The 22,555-nt window shown below is 44.1% G+C and overlaps 2 protein-coding genes across 2 annotated transcripts in view; one reads left to right on the top strand and one right to left on the bottom strand.

Annotated features, from left to right (window-relative positions):
* LOC307085759 (uncharacterized protein) overlaps positions 1-21,931 on the bottom strand; it is a 25,574-nt gene extending 3,643 nt beyond the window's left edge. Inside the window, exons 1-44 of the mRNA XM_079750619.1 lie at positions 21,787-21,931; positions 21,448-21,526; positions 20,688-20,721; positions 18,817-18,888; positions 18,410-18,544; positions 18,143-18,187; positions 17,511-17,627; positions 17,189-17,248; positions 17,007-17,042; positions 16,776-16,838; positions 16,518-16,553; positions 16,369-16,410; positions 16,181-16,264; positions 15,795-15,839; positions 15,508-15,576; positions 15,387-15,431; positions 14,728-14,781; positions 14,072-14,135; positions 9,491-9,595; positions 8,741-8,887; positions 8,505-8,513; positions 8,318-8,407; positions 7,705-7,856; positions 7,512-7,584; positions 7,239-7,345; positions 6,758-6,941; positions 6,539-6,604; positions 6,275-6,382; positions 5,953-6,171; positions 5,382-5,534; positions 5,065-5,232; positions 4,622-4,765; positions 4,332-4,442; positions 3,814-3,992; positions 3,640-3,703; positions 3,404-3,478; positions 3,043-3,147; positions 2,658-2,765; positions 2,439-2,510; positions 2,178-2,306; positions 1,687-1,812; positions 1,182-1,334; positions 863-970; positions 637-756 (exon numbers count right to left, since the gene is read on the bottom strand). Of these exons, the coding sequence (XP_079606745.1) occupies positions 637-756; positions 863-970; positions 1,182-1,334; positions 1,687-1,812; positions 2,178-2,306; positions 2,439-2,510; positions 2,658-2,765; positions 3,043-3,147; positions 3,404-3,478; positions 3,640-3,703; positions 3,814-3,992; positions 4,332-4,442; positions 4,622-4,765; positions 5,065-5,232; positions 5,382-5,534; positions 5,953-6,171; positions 6,275-6,382; positions 6,539-6,604; positions 6,758-6,941; positions 7,239-7,345; positions 7,512-7,584; positions 7,705-7,856; positions 8,318-8,407; positions 8,505-8,513; positions 8,741-8,887; positions 9,491-9,595; positions 14,072-14,135; positions 14,728-14,781; positions 15,387-15,431; positions 15,508-15,576; positions 15,795-15,839; positions 16,181-16,264; positions 16,369-16,410; positions 16,518-16,553; positions 16,776-16,838; positions 17,007-17,042; positions 17,189-17,248; positions 17,511-17,627; positions 18,143-18,187; positions 18,410-18,544; positions 18,817-18,888; positions 20,688-20,721; positions 21,448-21,488 (4,117 nt within the window). The 5' untranslated portion in view covers positions 21,489-21,526; positions 21,787-21,931. The remainder of the gene's footprint in view (positions 1-636; positions 757-862; positions 971-1,181; positions 1,335-1,686; positions 1,813-2,177; positions 2,307-2,438; positions 2,511-2,657; positions 2,766-3,042; positions 3,148-3,403; positions 3,479-3,639; positions 3,704-3,813; positions 3,993-4,331; positions 4,443-4,621; positions 4,766-5,064; positions 5,233-5,381; positions 5,535-5,952; positions 6,172-6,274; positions 6,383-6,538; positions 6,605-6,757; positions 6,942-7,238; positions 7,346-7,511; positions 7,585-7,704; positions 7,857-8,317; positions 8,408-8,504; positions 8,514-8,740; positions 8,888-9,490; positions 9,596-14,071; positions 14,136-14,727; positions 14,782-15,386; positions 15,432-15,507; positions 15,577-15,794; positions 15,840-16,180; positions 16,265-16,368; positions 16,411-16,517; positions 16,554-16,775; positions 16,839-17,006; positions 17,043-17,188; positions 17,249-17,510; positions 17,628-18,142; positions 18,188-18,409; positions 18,545-18,816; positions 18,889-20,687; positions 20,722-21,447; positions 21,527-21,786) is intronic.
* A 77-nt stretch (positions 21,932-22,008) lies between these two features.
* The window catches only part of LOC307085578 (uncharacterized protein), a 31,132-nt gene continuing 30,585 nt past the window's right edge, over positions 22,009-22,555 (top strand). Inside the window, exon 1 of the mRNA XM_079750415.1 lies at positions 22,009-22,226. Within this exon, the coding sequence (XP_079606541.1) occupies positions 22,158-22,226 (69 nt within the window). The 5' untranslated portion in view covers positions 22,009-22,157. The remainder of the gene's footprint in view (positions 22,227-22,555) is intronic.

The following is a 22,555-nucleotide window of genomic DNA, read 5'->3' as shown; positions in this document are numbered from 1 at the left end:
GTGGGGGCAGGGAGGCAGTCGATTGAACACGTGGATCTTGGATCTGGAGGGTTGCTGGTTCCTACCCCCCACTTGCTTAAAGGTGCTTTAGGACAGATTTAAGGACTATCATTTCAGTGTGACTTGTTAGAAAGCTCAAACCAATCTGTCAGCCTTTACTGACAAGGTTTTCGATGAGGAAATCTGTATTGGTTGTTCTGTTTTACGTATGCCTCAGTACGTGCAATCTAGGTTTTTACATCTGGGCAATCGGGAATTGATCTTGCCTGTCAATCAAACATGCTTGATTGCAACACTTACCAATGGAGGGAGGGAACATTTTATTGTGATGATGATTATTTTCCAAACGTTCTCTCTCTCTTTACCACTCTCAAATGATACCTACAGCACCTTTAATTGTTGCAGTGTCCCTTGAGCAAGGCATCGAACTCTTCTAGATGTAGATGCCGGTTCCCTTGCATGGACGGACCCTCTGGTCTTTGTGAATGTGCAGAGGTGATTAGGTATTGAGGATTAAGGTCAAAGGTGAGGCCTATTTTAGGTGGAGTGCTTCACACAAACAAACCAGCACCACTCACCCCACCCACACCAACACTCCCACCCACAGCCACAGCCACACCCACTAAGACGACATGCCTTTAGCCCCTTGGCGGCCCGGAATTCCCCTGTCTCCAGTGAAGCCAGCCGGGCCAGTTCTACCAGGGGGCCCCGGGGGCCCCCTGACCGGTATGAAATCACCAGGCAACCCTTTGGCCCCTGGAAAACAAAAAAATAAAAGTCTTATTGAGTCAAAGATCTCTCTATTAATCAACATCCTTTAAGATGTCCTGGTTCATATATCTTGGGCTGCAGGTGCACTCACCCTCATCTCCTCGGTAGCCTTTGTCTCCATGCCGACCCGTGGGCCCAGGAACACCTCGGGGACCCTTGTATCCACCAGGACCCCTGGCCCCAGCAGGGCCCATAGCGCCTGTCAGCAGCACAACCCAGGTCCCATGCTTTAATGACTCTTTGATCGTTCGCCTCTTCATTTCTACTACTTCTTGTGTGCGAATTCTAAGAGTGCCCTGTTCTTTCGGCTGTGTCACCCGGACCTCAATTGTTTACAATTAATTTGGAATGAATAAAATAACATATTAGTGTATCTTTGATTATAATATCTCCGAAATTGAATACCTTACCTTTAGGTCCTCTTAAGCCCGGGGACAAATTACCGGGAGGTCCTCGCAAGCCTCTGGCCCCCTTAGGGCCGTCTCGTCCCTGGGGGCCAGGTAGCCCTTGGTCCCCTCTGGAGGTGATGGTGGGGCCGGGATACCCTTGATCTCCAGGAGCACCTTCACACAGAAGACACGTAGCACCAACCAGATGGGTCACCTGGGAACTGTATTTTGAAGTACTTTTTCGGCCATTTGTACCTTCATATTTTTCTCAGGGGGATATATGGGAACATAACAATTATTTTCTCTGTCTATTTATGTTATTAAAAGGTTTCTATCTCGTTTTTCCACTTCCGTCTCTTTCATTTGACTTGATTCAAGATATATTATGCATGTATAATCATTGTTCTGTGTCAATCCTGATTTTTCCAAAACAATACAGAAATGTGGTTTTTGAAAAACCTCCTGAGAGCCAAACACACGGACACACACAGAGACACGTCCGTGGGCGCCCTGGAGAGCCACAGACCTGGGGACCCGACAGCTCCTGGACGCCCTTCCGGCCCCGGTTCTCCCCGATAATCCTTTAACAAGTCGCAGCACTCTGGGCCTGAGGTTCTGGGGGGCCCGGCCTCCCCAGGGGGGCCAGGGTGTCCTGCGGGGGAGGGAGGGGGGGGGGGGGGGGGGAGAGAGGGGCGCAAAATCCTAATTTACCTATATTTCATCTGCATTTCCCACTCTGGGATTAATAAAGTACATCATATCTCATTTTGTACGACAACAAAAAAAACTTTTATTTATTGCCGTTTTTTTGTCCTCAGTTTAGAAAATGTACCTTGTACACCTTAAGAGGCACAATAATCAATAACATTATTTAAATGTTCAACTGTGGATGAAGGATTTAATCTGTTGATACCAAAACAATATAGATGTCGACTTTGTTTCTCGATTGCGACACCTGACACGTCTTTGGATATAATATTTAATTTAAAGACAAATGTCCCAAATGACAGGGCAGACCTTGCTGTCCAGGTGGGCCAAAAAAACCCTTGTTTCCAGGAGAGCTTGACCCTGGGGATCCTGGGCGTCCCATCTGACCTTTGACCCCTGGGGAACCATTTGGACCCGGAGGTCCAGGTACATCTTCGCCTTGAGATCGAGACATTCAGTGAATATTTGTAACGCTTGGTTACGCATCAAAGCAAATGTGTCTCTTGAGAGACATTGGATGTAAGGGACACATTCATTTGATCTGACCTAATAAATGCCTCCGTTTCTTACCTGTCGCTCCCTTCGTCCCTTTTGGGCCCTTCAGTCCATCGAGTCCATCCCGCCCTGGTGATCCTCGCACTCCTGGTGAGGGAATTATGTAGAATTATACATCTCATTCACGTATCTTAGTCAATCCTTTAGGACATGCATTTCACCATCTCTCAAAAAGTGGCGTGCGATCCATCACATTAGAGCACTCGAGGTCCCGATCGGGGTCTCGATCAGCACCTGAATGTCCAGGCTGGCCAGCAGGTCCGTCGGGCCCCTGAACTCCATCAACCCCTGGAAAGCCAGGAAGCCCTCGGGGACCCTGTAGGCCTTGTAGCCCTCGGAAACCTGGCCATACAAAGACATTCGTCTTACAACTGATGTGCTGAAGAATGTTGATATAAAACGTTACATCGTTTCAAACCTACATCCATAAAATTCATAGAAATTGTGATTTTATAACAAACAATTTGCATAGAAATATGATTCCCTCAACCTATTTCATAATGCATAGGAATACCGTACTGATCACATTGAACATGCTTACAAGCTAAGCTAATAGTAGGAAACAGAGATGGTGCAGATGTGGTAAGTAACATAGCCATAAAGAAAAGAGCTCACAGACCTTGTTCGCCGTTCCTCCCCCGATCCCCAGGGGTCCCTGGGGCCCCTGGGGGTCCTATGTACCCCCGGGGTCCTGGCTCTCCTGGCTCTCCAAGCCTACAGTGGACTGGAGAATAGACACATCGATACCCTTCCTGCTCAAGCACTACGCTGTGACTGGCCCACCCGGACACAGCGGTAACCACGGTTACTGAAGCAGTGGGGTCAACGATCATTCAAGTAGTTCTAAACCATGTTTTGATGTTGAATGCATTTATCCTACTGCAAAATGGAGTTTTTCACACCACTTTGCTTTAGGTGTCCGCCCGACGACCAGTGATGTGGAGACGCACCTCAGAGAGCACATTGCTATTTAGACTCACTTCCTGGTCCGTTCTCCCCCGGGAGCCCTTTAGGGCCGGGTGGGCCTTGCTCTCCATACGACTCTCCCATGTCACCTGCAACAGGGTCAAACGGTATTCCCTTTTACCCTCTGTTCTCCAGAATGAATGAATGAATGGATGGAGGATCACAGACACACACAAAACGACGAGTTTTATGTCTCCTGTTCCTTTGTTGGCCCTTCTTCCTTGCTCTTCTACGAACCATCTTGACTCACCCTTGGGCCCCGTGTGCCCCCGAAGGCCCAGCAGGCCTGGGGGTCCATCGACCCCTGGGTCACCCTGTAACAAATGTAAACGCACATGAACGATGCGACGTTAAAGAAATAACCCCCTCCGCTGTAGAAAAGGCTCCAGGTCAGTTTAGGTTAGGCTGAGCTTCCACCACGCACCCGTGGGCCAACCTGACCCGTCTGCCCGTGCTGTCCAGGGAAGCCTTTGATTCCAGGCAGCCCTGGAGGTCCTCCGGGTCCTGCTTTGCCTGGAGGACCAGTCATGCCCTTCAGCCCCCCGGCCCCAGACCAGCCGTCAGCCCCCGCCTCCCCTGGTTGTCCTCTGATGCCAGCCATTCCTGCCGGAGAGAAACTCAAGAGATGAACTTCTGCTGATAACTTCACTCTGATCATTTCATGTAGATAGGAGGACATGGAAGGATGCAAATGATGAATATAATTAATGATGACAAAGATCAACACAAATGGGATTCGTGTTCAACAAATCACATCAAAAGACTTGAAATTGCTACAAGTTAAATCTCTCTTTTTAACTTAGATGGATAGAGCAATACTAGATTTGAGCTGCATTGTTAAGGACGAGGAGAATACAAAAACGTGCTAATTGTATCCAATATTGAGTTATAGATGAGTTGTAGTGTTATCATTGAGACATTACGTTGACTTTACTCTATTACCTTGCGGTCCAGGGTTCCCTGGTGATCCGTTCTGTCCTGGTGACCCTTGGAGTCCCTTCACCACTTTGAAATCCCTAGAGGGACCGGGGGGGCCAGGGGTACCGGGGAGACCTGTGGTAGTAATAGCATATCTCAGTCCCTTGACTGAATTCAACCGCAGTGCAACACAGTTGACTAAGGTACAATATTGATTTGACAATATTGAGATGCTTTGCGGCAATTCGGCCCGTCTTTTGGAGGTGGTGATTGTATGGTCATTTATTTTAAAACACTAACACGTAAAGAATTACCTTTAAAGCCGGGTAGTCCTTGGTTTCCTTTCAACCCTTGGCGTCCATCGAATCCTCTTTCCCCCTGTTTTCCGGTAGGACCCGGAGGTCCAGTTCCACCAGGGAAACCTCCTACCCCATCCCTGCCAAGATGACCCCTTTCCCCTGGGAAGAGAATCAAGGTCTGTGTGTAGTGGTTCACTTTTAAGGTCAACCATGAAAACAGGGGTTTAACCCATTTGTACCGGCAGCTGCGCGGCGCAACATTGTATCTGCTAGATACAATGTTGCGCCGCGCAGCAGCTGGTACAAATGGGTTAAGTTTGCCCTCTAGTGGTGAAGAATGTTTTTAAAAAAGAAAACAACTTTTCCAGAAAAATTAAAACATAGCCTGCCAAAGTAGGGAGGAATCACAAAGCAAATATCACAGCTTTTAACAAAAGTATGTTGAGGCAGCCAATAACCTTTCAGTCCAGGCTGGCCATTGTACCCGTCCTCTCCGGAGGGTCCGAATCCGCCTTTATCTCCGACTGGGCCCGGAAATCCTGAAGGGCCAGTCACACCTCTTCTACCCTTTAGGCCATAACCCGTTGGACCCACATCTCCGCTCAAACCCTTTCGGCCAGGAAGTCCTACACAAAGTTGTGAAATGAAAACGGACAATGAGGGACCCAAAATGTTATCAACGAAACTTGAAAAAGTATAGACCAAATTGGTCCAGACATCCACCTCGTTCAACAGATGCAGTGTGTGTGTGTGTGTGTGCCGTCGACATTCTCACCCGGTATTCCCATTGGTCCTGGGTTGCCTTGACGTCCAGATATGGTAGTTTCACACGGAGTACATGAGGCCCCCGGCGGACCTCTGGCTCCGAGGTCGCCAGCGGCCCCTGATATCCCCTTTGCACCGTGTGGGCCTGGTTGACCACGGACACCTGCGGCAATTCAATCACAGTCGCATGCTGTATATTAGCAATGTAGCGTTATTTTTGATTGCGTGTTTGACTGAATGAAAGGTACAGCCTTTTAGCCTTAACCTAGTCAACATACTCCCATGCCTTTATATGTAACGAGCCTCTGGCCATGTCCGACCTGTACACTTTTTTGTCTGAGTGTGCTATGTATGTCCATATTGTCAGTGTTATCTGATCATGTGTGTGACTGCTATTGACGCTTTTAACATAAAATGTATTATTATTATTATTATTATTATGTTCCTATGTTTTATAAATACAGATGAATCAACTGATGAAAACCAACAAATATAAATATAAACATTTACCAAGGGGGAAAGTAAGAGTTTTGAATGCACAAAAAGGCCCCTGAGCCTTCTCCAGCTCTGAGGAGCCTCACCTTGTAACCCAGGGACCCCTGTTTCTCCCAGAGGGCCCTTTCTGCCCAGGGTCCCTGGGTGGCCGGGGCGTCCGGGCGGACCAGGCCTTGAGGTGCGGAAGTCCCCACGGACCCCTTTCCCCCCTGGAGCTCCGCGGTACCCGGAAGGGCCAGGGGGCCCGTCCAGAGTCAGTCCCCTAGGACCAGGGAAACCCTGATCTCCATCCGGACCTCTCAGACCTAAAACACACCCAACCCGCTATATGGTGACAACCTCGGAAACAACCATGATTTGTTTTGGGGGGGTTGAATGTATGTAAGGAAAGAAGTTCAAAGTTTGTACCCTGTGGTCCGACGCGTCCGACCCCCCCGTCATCTCCTCTCGCACCTTTAGGCCCCTGGAGGCCACGAGTGCCTTCTAAGCCATCCCATCCGACTGTACCAGGGTACCCTAGTACAGCATGGTTAAAGCAGACTTCAAAAACAACCCGATGTGTCTTGTGTTTTAACATGACCATGACTTACAGGTCTAAAAGTGGCGTTTCAAAATCCCACGGCAAAGTATTTTCTGTGAGACCAAACAGATTGAAACCATTGATTCACTCACCTGGCATGCCACGCCCCCCCTTGGGACCCACATTGATTTTGTCAACACAGCACGCTTCCACGTCACCTAATGACACATTCGGAGACCATCATTATTATCCTCCCACAAGCCACTTTACTATGTTGACAGATGTGTTTTTTAAAATCTGAAGAAAATGCTGCGATAATACAAATTAAACAATTCTGAGACATAAACTGGGAAGATGCTGTTGTTCCTCACCCGGAGGTCCAGGTCGTCCTGGAATGCCCGCCGAGCCGGGGCGACCTTGATTCCCCTGGAGGCCATTGGGACCACGACCACCTGGGAATCCTGACCCTCGGGGGCCTGCGGGCCCCGGGGTCCCTTTGGTTCCTTGATAACCTCGGAACCCTTTCGGGCCATACGGTCCTGCGAATCGGTCTCCCTGCAACCGAAAAACTGTATTTCAGAGGTGTGCCACAGAGAGTCGCACATACCAACTATTAACATATTTTAATTCTAATCTGCTGCAGGTCCTTCCTGATCGTGAGCTTTGTATTCTGCATTCTTGTTTTTTTTGTGCATTGCCTATTTCTTACTATACGTTTCCATATAAATGTATTAACTTGCAGTGTTTCCTACAGATATAGCAGTACTACATTTTAATAGTTCTCCTTGTTTATAACCAAAATACAAAAGGTGCCTGCTCGAACATAAACAGAAAAACAGATGATATACTCACCGGTGCTCCAGGGTCTCCCACCTGGCCAGTTCCCCCGTCCTCTCCTGGACGCCCCTGCCTCCCGACCAGGCCCGCCTGCCCAGGAACACCACGGTCACCCTTTTCTCCTGTACAAAATAATGAAGGGCTTTACACGCAAACACAAAGCAGCCATTAAGCTCCAGCTAAAACACATGGATCTCATGGCTTCAATTAATTTAGCTTAATAAGCGAAGAATGTCTCATAGTAGTGTACGAACCATAGCCTATTCTTGAAATTTCAGCAGAGCTCACCTTTAAGGTGAAACCCGTTGGAGTCACCCTTCTGACCTTTCCGTCCTTTCTGTCCTAGAGTTCCTAGAAAGCCCTGCACCCATAATAACTCACATGTACTTCATACATCACACATGGTAAAGGACAAGTGAGATGGAATTAGATTATCATCAAGACTGCAGCCTGTGCATCCACACATCCATGTTTCCCGTACCTGTTGGCCTCTTGACCCTGGCCCTCCTTTAAAGCCTGGATCTCCTCTCTGGCCCGGAGTTCCAGGAAGGCCATCATTACCTGGGGGTCCATCTGGACCGGGGGCCCCTATGCCTCCGTCCCCACCAGTACAGCTACACGCTCCATGACAGCCTGCGAAGATGGGCACGCACACACAAACACACACACACGCGCACACACACACACACACACACACACGCACGCACGCGCGCGCGCACGCACGCACGCACACACGCACACGCACACACACACACACACATATATACAGACACATTAGTGAATAGACTCACACAATCAGCTACACAAATCCACAGCAAACTAAACATTACCAGGGCTCGGCAAGTAAGTTTGTCAGTAAGTAAAAATGATGTCGTATACAGTTTGTTTAAATTAACTATTAACTTCTGAATTTCAGGGCTCAATAATATTGCTGGCAGGGCCAGCTGTGGCACGGGGGCCAGCTGTGGCACGGGGGCCAGCTGTGGCACGGGGGCCAGCTGTGGCACACACGGTCCCTGACTTGATCTCGAGCATCAAGGAGGGTCTTTTTGAATTAGATAGTAGGACGAAGCAGTGGCGTAAAACCAGATCACCTTTCAGGCCTTTCTCCCCTGAGTGTCCTTCTATCCCCACGTCTCCGGGGGCCCCGGGGTCTCCAGGGTAACCCGGTTCACAGTAGTAATCTACCGGGTGGAGAAGGAGGCCACAGTCACATATCAAACATACCGATGCTATTTGGACTTTAATTGAGGATCACAAAAAAGGAATTGAAATGCTCACCTCCACACCCTTATGGAGGTCCGACAGACCGTCATAACCACACGCACGCACACACACACACACACACAGACACACACACACATGTACACAAACAAACAGAACAGAGTTCAGAATAGTAGCAGATTTTTAACACGAGGATGAACAAAATTGTACTGGGTGCATAAATATCGATGCCTATGTGTATATGTAAATATATATACGTTTTTTTCGAGAGTTTTCGGGTAGCTAACCCTTACCTGGTGGACCTGGGAGACCTGTGACACCTTTTGCTCCACGGGGTCCCTTAAATCCCCTAGGTCCTTGGGCATAATCAGTGTAAGTGCCCCCTGGCTCTCCCTTAGACCCCTTCGGGCCAAAAGGGCCTGGTGGTCCAGCGTCCCCATCTTAGAAAGTAAATTGGTCACAGACAAACAATGTAGCAAAAATGACTCTTTCTTATGAGTTCTATTTTCTCATTCCTATCTCGTTTAATTTGTGATGACATAGGGACAGAACTTCTTAGTCGATTGAGGATGATTGATTACAGTCAAAAACATGTAAATACCTTCTGATAAAACACATGAGGCATAGTGCATGGTGTAGGATATTGTCCGTAAACTATTGTGGCGACCACAGGTGTAGGCGCTCGTTCAGTTGCGCAAGGGATTCTGGGGGGTTCATTTATCCTGGGGGTTTGGACCCTTTCGGGGACAGTGTGGTTGTTGGGTTGAGTGGGGTTAATGGGTTGGGGTAGTTAATTAGTTGTGTGTTGTTGAGTGTTGACATGTTGTGTGCATCGTTGCCGCCACCGTCGACGAGAGTGACGTGTTCGTTTACTGGGTGCTCTGGTTTCCATGTATGTGGTGGTCGTTAATAAAGGCAGTCCGTAGTCGTGCGGTGTATGGGGCACGGAACTGCATAATTGGTTCAACCTGGGCTACCGTCTCGTCCTTCCCGTGCTGCTCGCCACACTACGTTCCGAGATTAAGACGTTGGTTCTTGCCTACCTCTGATTGTTATTCCCGGCGGGCCCGGGGGGCCGTGCATGCCCATGTCCCCAGTGTCTCCTAGGACGCCAGGTAAACCAGGAAACCCCATGTCCCCTTTGGCACCTAAAACACACACAACAAAGGTTTGAGATTGAATTAACACCTCACTGAAGAACAACCTTTTCCCTCGCTTTACAGAGATTTTAACCTCTACCTTTTCACTAAAGTCTTCTGAAATCCAAAGGAAAATTGTAAAATTAATTAATTTAAATAAACCAACTCAATCAATGTACCAGTTCGGAGCTTCGACTTGTCGTCTTATTGCTACCTGTTTCTTCCCTGGTGCACACACAGGGAATGCTTGACACTATGGTTAAAACAATCCACCCCATCTTAATTAGGACTGCACAGTAGTATAGATTAGGCCTTGCTTGAATCCACCCAGGCTTTCACTGCTGTTACGTATTTTAAGCACATAAGCTGCCCCCACATAGCCACAAGGAAGCAGGATCGAACACACAAGCTGTAATTACCTCCGTATAGCCACAAGGAAGCAGGATCAAGCTGCGTGCCAAGCTGCGACCGAACCGGCTTGGCAGCGTAAAAAGACCTATAACGTACATCATACTGCCGAACAATATGGGCAGGATCTAGACCAAGCTCTCCTAATCGGGTCAGCAATAGCCGTGTGTCAATGCCTAGCCTCTGCATTTGAATAATGAATGAATGGAACGTTGCATTTTTAATGTCTACAAATATTCTGGACTAGAGAGTGCGCGCCAATCAATGAAACCTTATGCTGAATCAGATAAAGTCGGCTCTCTTTGCTGTGCAAAGCATGTTTCAGAAATCAGCACCTTGTCACACAAGCTATTTTAGATTTTTGTAATATGGAAGGGGGGAAAATGCAGTGAAAAAATGTACGCACAGTGCATTCAGGATTAGGACCGATACATATATCGGCCTAGGCCTAATCAATTGTGTTTTATATCTTTAGCAGGGATGGAAATTAACATCCGCCACACGCCATTTGCGGGTGGATTTGTATGGTGGCGGGTGATGTCACTTCACCCGCCACTGTGTCGGGTAATACTTTCCAGTCAGGTCCGGTCAAATTTGCATATTTAATACATTCGTCATACGGCGCAGCACAGTTCCACAACCATTACTGTCAACATCCGGCCCCCTTCTTCTTCTACGCCTCTTTTGCTGAACTGCGACTGTCAACATCCGGGATAATAAACCGGTAACCATAGAGATAATATGCCGTTATCAACATTCGGTATAGTATGCTAGGCTAATTAACTACTAGAGAAAGCAATGTTGCATTTCCTCACCGGAGGAAAGAGAACAGCTGAGGAGAGTGTAGGCCAGGTACAGGTGGCGGATGATAGTACGGCTGTCGTCCCCAAAAAGAAGCATTGTTTTAATGAGAGATGGCGAACATCGGACAGTGGTCAACACCGTGACCGGCTGGTGTTTGACGGGACGAGCCAGACAATGTTCTGTGCTCTCTGTGTAAACATGCTTCGGATGGCCACAGGTCCAATAGTTTTGTGAGTGGGACACAATACCTAAAATTGGAAGCCGTGGAGGACCACGAGTCCTCAAAAAGTCACCCTCACGTTTTGAAAATTGCCAAGGGAAAATCAGCGCCCGAAACCACGACAGCGATGAGGACGCTCGTTAGCCTCAAAACAGCCCAGCTTGATAGAAGTTAGTTCGAAATACACACGCAATTGCCAAAAAGGGAAGGCCATTTCAAGACTTCGAATGGCACTGCACGTAAGTTATTTTATTTTCTATTAGGCCTGATGCAATAGTTTGTTGCTGTCGAAAAACTAGCATGTTGGGTAACCTTAGAGCTCTGCTCACTTGTTTGGCAAACAGCTGCTTTCTGTCAGTCTGGTCAAACAGATGTCAAGTGTGTGTGCTAAGACGTAGGGCTGTCCCGAATACCATTTTACAGGCTTCGAATACTCGTTGGATATTCCGAGCGAGTATTCCAATACTCGCTCTGGACGCACTGTTCAAAAACAACATTAATAATTGAACAGTAAAAAAGTCGGGGTTCCTTACTTTGCTGTTCCGTTCCAAATCAGCTGTCATCTGTGCCATCGTAGCCCTTACAGGAGCTTATCAATTCATCCCGTAACGTGCATATAAATCCATACAAAGATCCAATGTTTAGTCGTTTGTTTCCATACTAAATCCATCATTGACCGGGTATTCCTTTGACAAAAGCCAGTCTGTGAATGCACAATAGCAGGGCTGCATAGCGAACGTACACAAACAGATACGCTAACGAGTTCATATATATATATATATATATATATATAGTTTAATGTATTCTGACGTTTTTCAATGTGTCTTGCACTTATAAAGTCATTGTTTCTTGTTCTTGTTTCTTCATGGTCTGTTTTCAATTGTTCAATTTCGAATGCATAGGCAGAGTATGATTCTTCCTATACCGAGAGGATACATCTGTTGCATTATAGGGGCAGATTTCATTATACATCTGGTTGAATTGAAGAAATTAAAAGGCCAGTGCACTGAAAAAACAAATGTTCCTATTGACTTATGATGGTGTAGCCATGCATGTTGTTTTATTGTTAATATGTCAATTTGTTTTTTATTGAAAATACTTTGTATAGATGAATTATCCCCAAACTTGTAATCGTAACACCTTTGAAATAAACATGACTTCACATGGCAGATACCTGTGTATTGTTTATCATATGCGGTAAGAGTGTAACATTTTCAACTCAGTTCCTTGGTAGCGCCTACTTACAGTAAAAATCACTTCTGATGGAAAAAATGATGTGTATGAAAAACACTTTTCTTATCTAGTGTTACTATTATATTGTTTAAAATGTACGCATATATTAAAAAAATATATAGTGTATAAAAAGTGGCTGGTAAAAAAGATGAGTGGCTGGTGGGCAAAAAAGTTAATTTCCATCTCTGTTATGCTCCTCTGCCCAGTCCTTCAACACACGTCCAGAAATGTTGTATGGGCCTGTGTTGCCTTGCAGGGGTTGATAGTGGAGAGTGTCCTCTTCACAATGGCAGCAGACAGGCAGAGAGCGTGATCGTTGGGGGTGGATGGAGTTTTCTGTGGGTTTGTGTTTGTGGCTTCAAACCGTGCAAAGAAGCTGTTGAGGTTGTTTAGCAGAGAGATGTTGTCGACGCAGATCTGTGGAGCGGGCTTGTAGTCTGTGATCGTCTGAATGCCCTGCCACAGGCTCCGGGCGTCTCTGCTGTCTTTGAAGTGGCAGGTTATCTTTATTGTATAGTCCTGTTTTCCTTCCCTGATGCCACGGGACAGGTTGGCTCTCGCTGTTCTCAGGCCAGTTTCATCCCCGGCTCGGAAGGCATTTTCTCTGGTGCTCAGCAGCCGGTGGACATCATGTCTGCCATGGCTTCCGGTTAGCATGAATAATGATGGTGTTTGTGAGTCACATCATCGATGCACTTCCTGATGTAAGAAGTACCAGTGTCTGTGTGCTCCTCAATGTCTGTGGATGTTGTATGTGGCTGCCTGCTTAAACATTTCCCAGTCTGTTGTTCCAAAACAGTCCTGAGGAGCAGAGGAGGCCCGCTCTGGCCAAGTACTGTGTTTGGTGACTTTCACTCTCTTGTCTGTATGCTGGCATTAGCATAACAGTGATGTGATCAGACTCCGATGTAAGGGGGGGGGAGGCCTTGTATGCCCCTCTTTTGGTAGTGTAGACCATATCCAAAATGTTAGCTCCTCTTGTTGGGAAATAAATATGCTGGAGATTAAAATCTCCAGCGAGGATGTGCTGTCTGTTGTTCACTGATGGCCTGATACAGTTCACAACATGCCGCATTCCTGCATGCATGTCACTGCTGGTGGAGGTTGGAGGGATGTCTACCGCAACTAGCAAAATCGCAGTGAACTCCCTCGGCAGGTAGAAAAGAGGGCACCTTATGATCATAAACTCTGCCAGTGGTGAACAGTGTTTACATACTACCACAGCGTCACCGCACCACGAAATACTGAGAAATGCATTAATTGCACTGTTCCCTGTCATTAAAGTGATGAATATCATAACTCAACATAATCCATTTTTAATTTTACATTACATATACTTTTCTGTCTGTTTTCTCCTCAATACTTTCTTTGAACTTCAACTTCGATGTTGGCGAGACGTTGGTGTTCATAGTTTTCATAACTATATCAATGCCTATGTGTATATGAAAATATATAAGTGATATAAAGAGAACAGTTATCAAATAGAGTGACAGCGTGGTTTACCTGGTGATCCGGGGTGAACAACAAGTATGTTTAGTTCTCACATTGTTGCCTTTTGCTTTCATTACCGCAGGGGACAAAATAGGAACATGTTTGTCTTGTGAATGATTCAGTTTGTTTTTATGAATCAATTGGCTTGATTGTTGTTATCGATATATATCTGGTTATGTAGCGGTAGCTAGATGCTAGTCATTTTATTAGAATAAGTTGTATTGTTTTACTCCTTTGTGTATCCACAAAAAGGACGAGAGTGACGAGACAAAGATCGTCACTAGAGATGTCCTTTTCCGATCATTGCCGTCTTCCTGTTGGGGCCTCACCTCTTGATGCAGTTTCATCGTAGTAGGCTTGGGGCCCAGGATCTCCAGCATCCCCTTCATAACCCTTTGAATGTACAAGGAATGAGAGGAGATCGGGAAATCAGACAACAACGTCTATGTTTCCTATGAGGCTCCAAACAATAACATGTAACATTATAATAATATATAATAATATAATAATCATCATTTTAGACGTTGATTAACTGTGAGAGCATAGCCTATAACTATATTATATTATTGTTGGGGAATGTGGTAGTAGTAACTCTACTTGGGACTCCAATTCAGCTTTATGTTCTGTATCAGGGTTCAAGGCGGTTCTTCCTCTAGTGGCAGCAAATTACACGCTTCTTAAAGAAACATTGGTCAATGCAGGCTGTGGAAAGTTCGTTTTACGCATATTTTATCTTCTGATAAAAACTAAGTACTTTAAGCATCTACATTCACATATTTAAGGCCTGGATTATACAGTTTTTGTATATGTCTTCTACGAATGTTTAGTTCAAGGGCGGGCTGTGCGTAGATGTTGTTGTAAACCCTTAAGCAAATATTTCCTTCCGGCCTCCCAGAGGTCGCTCCTAGCCCAAGTGCTTCCTCCTGGTGATTTGATGTGTTTATGTACGGGCCTATACATTTATTTCTACATCCACATAGTTCACCTTTGGTCCAATTCTTCCGATGAGGCCTGGAAGTCCCATGTCTCCACTAGGACCCTGAAAGACATAAACCAAAATACATAATCATCATAAGGATAAGTAGGTTGTTTTTTTTTATCTATAGAATTTGACATCAAATGAAATGAATTAAAGATGCAATGTGTAGAATTGAGTGGCATTTGGTGAAACAGAATTGACAGAAATGGAACATAATAAGTAAATTATATTAGTGTATAATCCTATGGAAATAATGTTCATTGTGTTTTCGTCACCTAAAATGTGTACCGTATCTACATAGTGAGCGGGGCCTCTTCTACAGAGTGCGCCATGTTGCAATGCCATGTTCCTACAGTAGCCCAGAACGAACCAATGGCTCTAGAGATTACATGTTAATCCTATTTAACTTTAAGCAATGATATATAGTTTGACAGACTACATATACATACACCATATAAATCGTCAAGGAAACTTGGTTTCCTTGACGATTAAAAATGGTTATTGGTTTTAACCGTAGCATCTCCAATCTCTTTGGAAAAGTGAGGGGGTTATTGAGTTGGTCGCAATCTGCAACTTTACCACTAGATGCCACTAATTGTGTCCCTTTAAATATCATTGAGTACTCAACATGATTTCAGAAGCTTTTAATGTAATGAAAAGTATACCTGAAATCCTGTTAACCCGTCTCTTCCGGGGAATCCAGGAACACCCTGTGTGATAACAATGACATATGTAAGTCATCTTTACGTCTGGACATTTTGTTTTCATACAACCATGGTCACCTACCCGTGGTCCAGGCAAACCAGGGATTCCTTTCTCTCCTTTAATCCCCTCATGGCTTCCCACAACATCACCCTGTGTGGATACATGGGTACACCTTAGGTTGTGATTCCTTAAGGATTAATACTCAGCGATTCCATATATGTGTTACCTGTGCAGCGCTGCATTCAATTAGGTACAACTCATTAGCGTTAGCAGCTTGGATGCCCGTTTACTACTTTTATTGAACGTTGGAAGTCAAATATTTAAAACAAACCTAATGAATGGCTTCACACAACAACAAAGAAACTTACACCGCCACCTTTAGGTCCACACAGACCTGCAGGACCAGGGTCACCCTGAGAATAGAATGCACACACACACACACACACACACACACACACACACACACACACACACACACACACACACACACACACACACACACACACACACACACACACACTTGTATTATTGGCTTAGTTCATTCTGGGTCTTAAATATTAAAATGAGTGGTATCATCAATCAAATAATGCTGGGGAAACAGGCATCAGAACAATGTTAACATTATAGAAGGCTTGAAAAACTTTTGGTGGGGTTCTTTTAGATTCTTGTGGTTCTTTACCTTGTAGCCTTTGGGAGGGAGGTATTCAGGGGTAATGTTTTGGTGGGGTTCTTTTAGATTCTAGTGGTTCTTTACCTTGTAGCCTTTGGGAGGGAGGTATTCAGGGGGTAATGTGTCGACCTCTTCTGGTCCGGGCAGCCCCTCTGGGCCCGGGTCCCCCTGAGCAGAGGGAAGAGCAGGGAGCACAGGGGTTATTTTTATTGTGTACAAAGCACAAGTGCAGATAGCACTACATCTATATGTTCCATCATAACACAACTCACATCATCTCCTTTATCTCCTGCCAGTGATCTTCCAGGATCACCCTGTAAGGATAAGTCCAAACAATATGTTTTGTTTATGTTTTGGTGTGTGGATGTGGCAAGTCAAGATGAGGGTGTGCGTGCAGTTTTATATAAGTCTGAAGACTCACCGCCGGCCCTCTAGGGCCTGGGGTTCCATCAGGGCCCTGAGAATATTTGAACACACACACACACACACACACACACACACACACACACACACACACACACACACATATATATATATATATATATATATATATATATATATATATATATATATATATATATATATATAATTTAAAATGTATAATATAGACAACAAACAGTATATTGGTAAAGATAATGTATAGTCAGTAAGTTCCTCAAAATAATTGTGCGTAGATCACCTGAGGCCCAATCGGCCCAGGGTGTCCAGTCAAGCCTTTAGGCCCAATGCGTCCTGGTTCGCCCTGGCAAGACATCCACAAGATTCAATCAACCAATATAGAAATCAATCAGTACAACAGTGACCTGAGTGTGGAAGCTTGACAACATCAACCACTTGGTTGCTGAATTGTGAGTTTTTTTTTTACTGCACTTTGTTACATATTACAGCTGCAGAATAATGAAATACCTACAGGTGCCCCAGGTACTCCAGGGGTTCCAGGATCTCCCTGTTAAACGACAGGAAGTTGTTGTTAGACAGACAGGAAACATGCATGGGGGTAACGCATGGATCACACTGGGTTGCCTGTTTTAACATGTTGGCTTCAATGTATTTTTTTACGAAAATGTGTTTTCCTTCACAGAAACAACGTACGGGTGTTCGAGGTGATTCATACAGCGGCTCTCCTTTGGCTCCTTTAAACCCTGGGAATCCCTGAAATGAATCACAGAGTACTAGAGCGTTATCATCAGTAACTGGTACTAACCAACTGCTCTGATTAATCCAGAGCAAGTTAATCATTCATTAACTTGAATGTAATCACACAGCCACGGAAATAAGCATTTCCTTAGAGACAGAGGCGACAGCAAATCGATGTTCAGTGCTACATCAACAAATACAAGGTGATAAAAGTAAGTGCTAAGGGCACTAAAAAAATGAAAACATCGACGTCAACCGGTCATTTTTCCTGACTCACCAGAATTCCGGTGTTGCCATGAAGGCCGGGACCCCCGTGGAGCCCTGCTCTGCCCATCTTCCCCTTGCAGCCATCCTGCCCTGTCCTGCCAGGCTCGCCCGGCTCTCCGGGTAGGCCCTTCAGGGTAATGGGACTGATTAACAGGAGCCACTACTCAGTCCTCTTTTTTAGTAGACCCTTTTAAGTAGACACTGGTTTAAAAAGGTAAGAAAGGTCAAAGGAAAAAACGCAGGTAGGAGTTTAGACATCCTGCCTAGTAATGAGGTGCAATTTGGACATTGGTGTTCAAACCCTGAACCTTTTGGCTTGGAGTTAAATATCCTAAGAACTAGGTTACTTATTGTTCTGGTGTATAGTTGGATAATGATTTGATACACTTGAGGAAGATATTTACACCAAATAGGACTTTAAACTTGAAAACCGAACTGAAAATGTTTTACTTTTGCCACTAGAGGGCATACAAGATGCATCGATTGAATGTAAATTCCAAATGGATGTGAATGTAATTCTACAGTGGAAGGTGTAAACATTTGAATGATAATATCAACCGATGCAATAAAAAAAAGGATACAAACATTACTGATCTTACTGTTGTAAACAATAAAACAAATCTCATTCTTTATTTTACTTACTGGAATGCCGCCATTGCCAATGAAACCAGGAACGCCTGTCATGCCCTAAAACATGAAGACTATATTAACTGTGCAATTCTGTCAACTGCTGCAAATGTGTTTTAATAAAAATGTATCATACCAGAGACAACGATGTGTCAATCTTTATTCTTTTATCACTATCCCTTTTATATGCTTTGTCTCAAGTACATCTATAACCACTTTTCTTTCCCAGGTCTTTCATTCTTTTCTTCCAAATCGATAACAATGTCTACCAAGCAGACTCACTCTGTCTCCGTCAGGCCCCTGCGGCCCTGGGAAGCCCTCGGTGCCCCTTTGGCCTGGTCCCCCCCGGGGCCCGGCGTGGCCCCTCAGTCCTACTGGCCCCTGCACGCCTTCATTCCCTATACTTCCTTGAACCCCCTGAAAGGAGTATGGGTAAAGACAGTGGACATTCACTCGTGATTTAGGCATCGTCTTTGTGTTTGTGTTTTCCATAACTGTTATACTGGATTTATTTCACTTAAGCTAATACTGCTATCAACATTATTGCTAAAAACAGTAGCATGTAATTTATTCTGGACATGCCTTGTTCATTTCTTTTTATCAATGTTGTACTTGAAATGTAGAAATATTCAAACAAATCAAGACGAGTACAATTAATTAAATGTAATGTGAGTCTGGAAAGGTCATACCCGCGCACCCTTCACAGAGAGGCACTGGCACCCACTGCAGGATCGCCCATCACATGGGAGCTGCACCTCGCCCTGGAGGAAGACAGAGGGAGACACATCATGCATGGTGAACCACAAGTGACAACCGGTACAACAGGGACAAGGATAACTTGAGGTCCATATTTCATGAGATACAAGGGTCCACACAGGCAAACATGTACTTATTGGTGGAGAATATAGTTGAGAAAATTTTGTGATTTGTGATCTAACGTGTGTGTGTGTGTGTGTGGTTGTGGACGAATGGGAGTCGCCCACCCAGAGGCCTTGAACAACTCGAAACACATGATAGGGGCATGTTAAACAAGTCACGGTTCTCACACATAGGTCCAATGATAGTTATGTCTGTTTCCCTTGGTGACCTGGACATTTCCATATTGTTTGCCAATTTTGCCCAGCTGCTTAATTCAAGGGCAAATTAAAATATATAAGCACAACAGTGTAAGTCCTACCAAAACACTTGAAAAGTAGTTTTGTAAATATTTGGATGTGTTTGGATTGAAGCTGGGGTATCAAAGGTCAGCAGAGCATCTGTTGCTAACCCTTAAGTTACTTTCTCTCCACTAAAGTGTCTCCCTGCTTACATGAAGTAATGATGAACTGTGAATGGATACAAATTCACTGTCAGCTGCTCTTCTCAACATTGAACGCTAACTGACGTCGTGCTTGTGGATGTTGATAAATTATTCTGATAAAACATGGTGTGCCATTACACATCTATTACTCACAATGAGTAAGGAATAGAACAGTTAAGAAATGTACAAGATTACATACCAATCATTGTAATTAATCGTTATCCATTATCAGGATTATTTTATCAGAATATTTTAAACTCTTGCATATATTAACAGTGCCATGAGTCCAATTAAAATATCACATATAGCTTTTTCCAGATAAATTATTAATAATTAGCAGTTGAATATAATACAAATATAATTCCCCAGAACCCGTTGAGTATAGTCACTTATAAAACTGCATAGCTAGGACCCTCTTACCACCACCAGTTGGTACCGGAACCACACCCTTCATTTGTGCGTCTAATGCCAAATATGTTGTTGCTATGTCTTTGAGCCATGGACCTGCATGCAAGGACGAGAAATGCTATTTTGCTTTCCTCACTAAACAGCCAGAGGTAGTGCTTGATACAGAATGCAGAGACCCTTATGTCTGCGTCTGATGAAGATTAAAGGAGATGAGTTTGGCAAAACAGTGCAAACATCAGATGCAGGATAAGAATTCTGAACAAACAAGTAAACGCTGTAACTCAGACGCAAAAAACACACACATACGGTGCACTGAGAGCAGAACAGTCAGTTGCAGATTATGTCCAATATTGTTATGTCTGAATATAACTTCTTTATATCATAATCAACATGCTTTAAAAGCTCTGAAAAAGGATTTAAATGTGTTTTGAATGAAAACTAAAAAAAAATGTTTTGCTCAAAGTAATAAATCAAAGCTTTTTACTTAAATAAATGTCTGTTAAGTCAGAATCTATGAATCTAAAAGTGTCTGCTAAATGCCCAAAATGTAAATGTTAATGTTTGTTGCTCAATAACTGACATAAAACACGTTACACCGTGTGGATCCCTGGGAAGTGAGGTCCATAAACACATCTGCAATTACTGCAGACTATGCATTGCCAAATAGAAGAAAAAAATTAATATTCAAGATTACCACTTTAAATGAATATATCTTCCTTTCTGAAATGCCTGTGCAGGCAGTACAATTGTTTTGTGGAAAACATGTGGAACACTATACATTTCAGATGAAAACACTGTTTTCATCTGAAATGTATTTAACAATATAATGATTTTAAGATTCAAACCACTTACTGCATTGGCTGACTGTACAATGGAGACAATCACCCTAAAAGTATGACAATAAAACAAGATTATAGTCAAATACAATCACAAATCAAGAAAATAATTAGGCCACTGTAATGCATGTGCACCTAGACACAATATATGCATATATGATGATATGATCACTTTGTACTATTGAAATAATAAGCATGATTAGCATCTGTTGTTTCAAAAGACGCTAACTAAGGATTTCTTACATATAAATGTCACTACAATACCTACATTTTCATCCTCTGTTATTAATACTACATATCATCGAATTGAAAATGCCTTTAAGCCTTGAGCCTTCAAGTTCCTCCATCCTACGATATATTTGCTTGTTTCCGTGCATGTGTTAACACGTCCCCTTAACCTTGTTAACCTTGTTGTTGGTACATTTGTTTAGCCATGTAACATACAGTAAATGCATTCAGTGCAGATGTGCCAAATGTGTTTACTAGCAAGGTAAACATGCAAGACATTGATTAATCACGCTCCAGAATGAAAAAGAGGCAACAGTTTGCCCCTAAATAAATGATTGACCAAGTTTCATCGTTTTTATTTTAGATTTCTTTGTAGCTTTGAGGACATCCTCATCCTAAATGTAAAGAAATGCCATAAGCAAATATTATCGGATTATTGTATTGCAGTGGGTGACACAGCAGTAATTAAATAAGCCTCTCTTAACAATATAGGAAATGCCAAATATATATTGCTGCATGTTACGTCCAACTGCTAAACACAGACTTACCACAGGCTGCAGAGAGCAACACATTTGCATAAGTATTTCATTGGTCCTAATGTCCTTTCTCAATACCGCCCCCTGTGGTCTGAAAAACAAATAGTTCGTTTCTCTTTACACAAGTCGATCTTTCAGCCAAAGACTTCAGAAACAATACGCATATATTTAATATATTTGGTAGGGATAATGTCGCTCACATGGATGCATTCAATATATTAATTATTTCCCACCCATGGGCTATTGGTGTAAATAACCCTTAATCTCCCCTCTCCAATCATTGTGATCAGATACTGCAACACATGCTAACTTCAACAACTTTATGCAATTTTATCAACATGATTGACTCACCCGGTGCGTACTTCAGAAGAACGAGGCAGTGTCCATGCGTCTTTTAACACACGTTCGCCGCTCTACACTTGGTAATATCACTTTACCTCCGTTTGTCACCACGCTGAAGCGTGAGACTGAATGATAAAGAGGGTACGCCTTCCCGTTCATGCTGAACTGGCCTCGGAAAAAAAAAAAAAAAGGATTCAGGCACACCGTTCCAATGGCGTGTTTGTTGTTTGTTATTTACATTAAGTGTCTGCGTCAGTGAGAAGTGCAGCCAGACCATCGACCCGCACCTGGTTTCTGTGCGCCGTCCCGAGTGAGTGTGTGCAGTAGTAAGGGGGTCCTGTTGAGCCACCCTCCGATGAAGCTGTAGCTGGGGCGCAGTCATGAAGCTCTGGTGGACGCTGACCGGGGTCCTTTTTGTTGCGACTCTGATGTGCACGGAGTCCAAATATGTAAGCATTTTTATGTATTAATTTCAGGCTACTGTTAAAATAGTGCTAAATTGTTTGACATTACCATTTGAATAGATATTGATTGGTACACAGATATCATGTACAATAGCACTAATACTAAACGTGTCGCACTAACTTTCTGTTAAAATGTTTATGTAGGCTAGTCATGTAATGTAAAGCAACATGTCATGTTTCTATGTAGGCCTAGCTTATTCAGTGGGGTTCATCACGGAACGCCTAAACTAAAGTAAAATATAGACCTAATGTTATAATTCATTAACACAGCATATCAACCAAAAACATGATCATGTACAGAATATAATAGTAGT

The sequence above is a fragment of the Pollachius pollachius genome (assembly GCF_949987615.1).
Source record: "Pollachius pollachius genome assembly, chromosome: 14".
NCBI classification, from domain to species: domain Eukaryota; kingdom Metazoa; phylum Chordata; class Actinopteri; order Gadiformes; family Gadidae; genus Pollachius; species Pollachius pollachius.
This window is presented reverse-complemented; position numbering and strand designations above follow the sequence as displayed.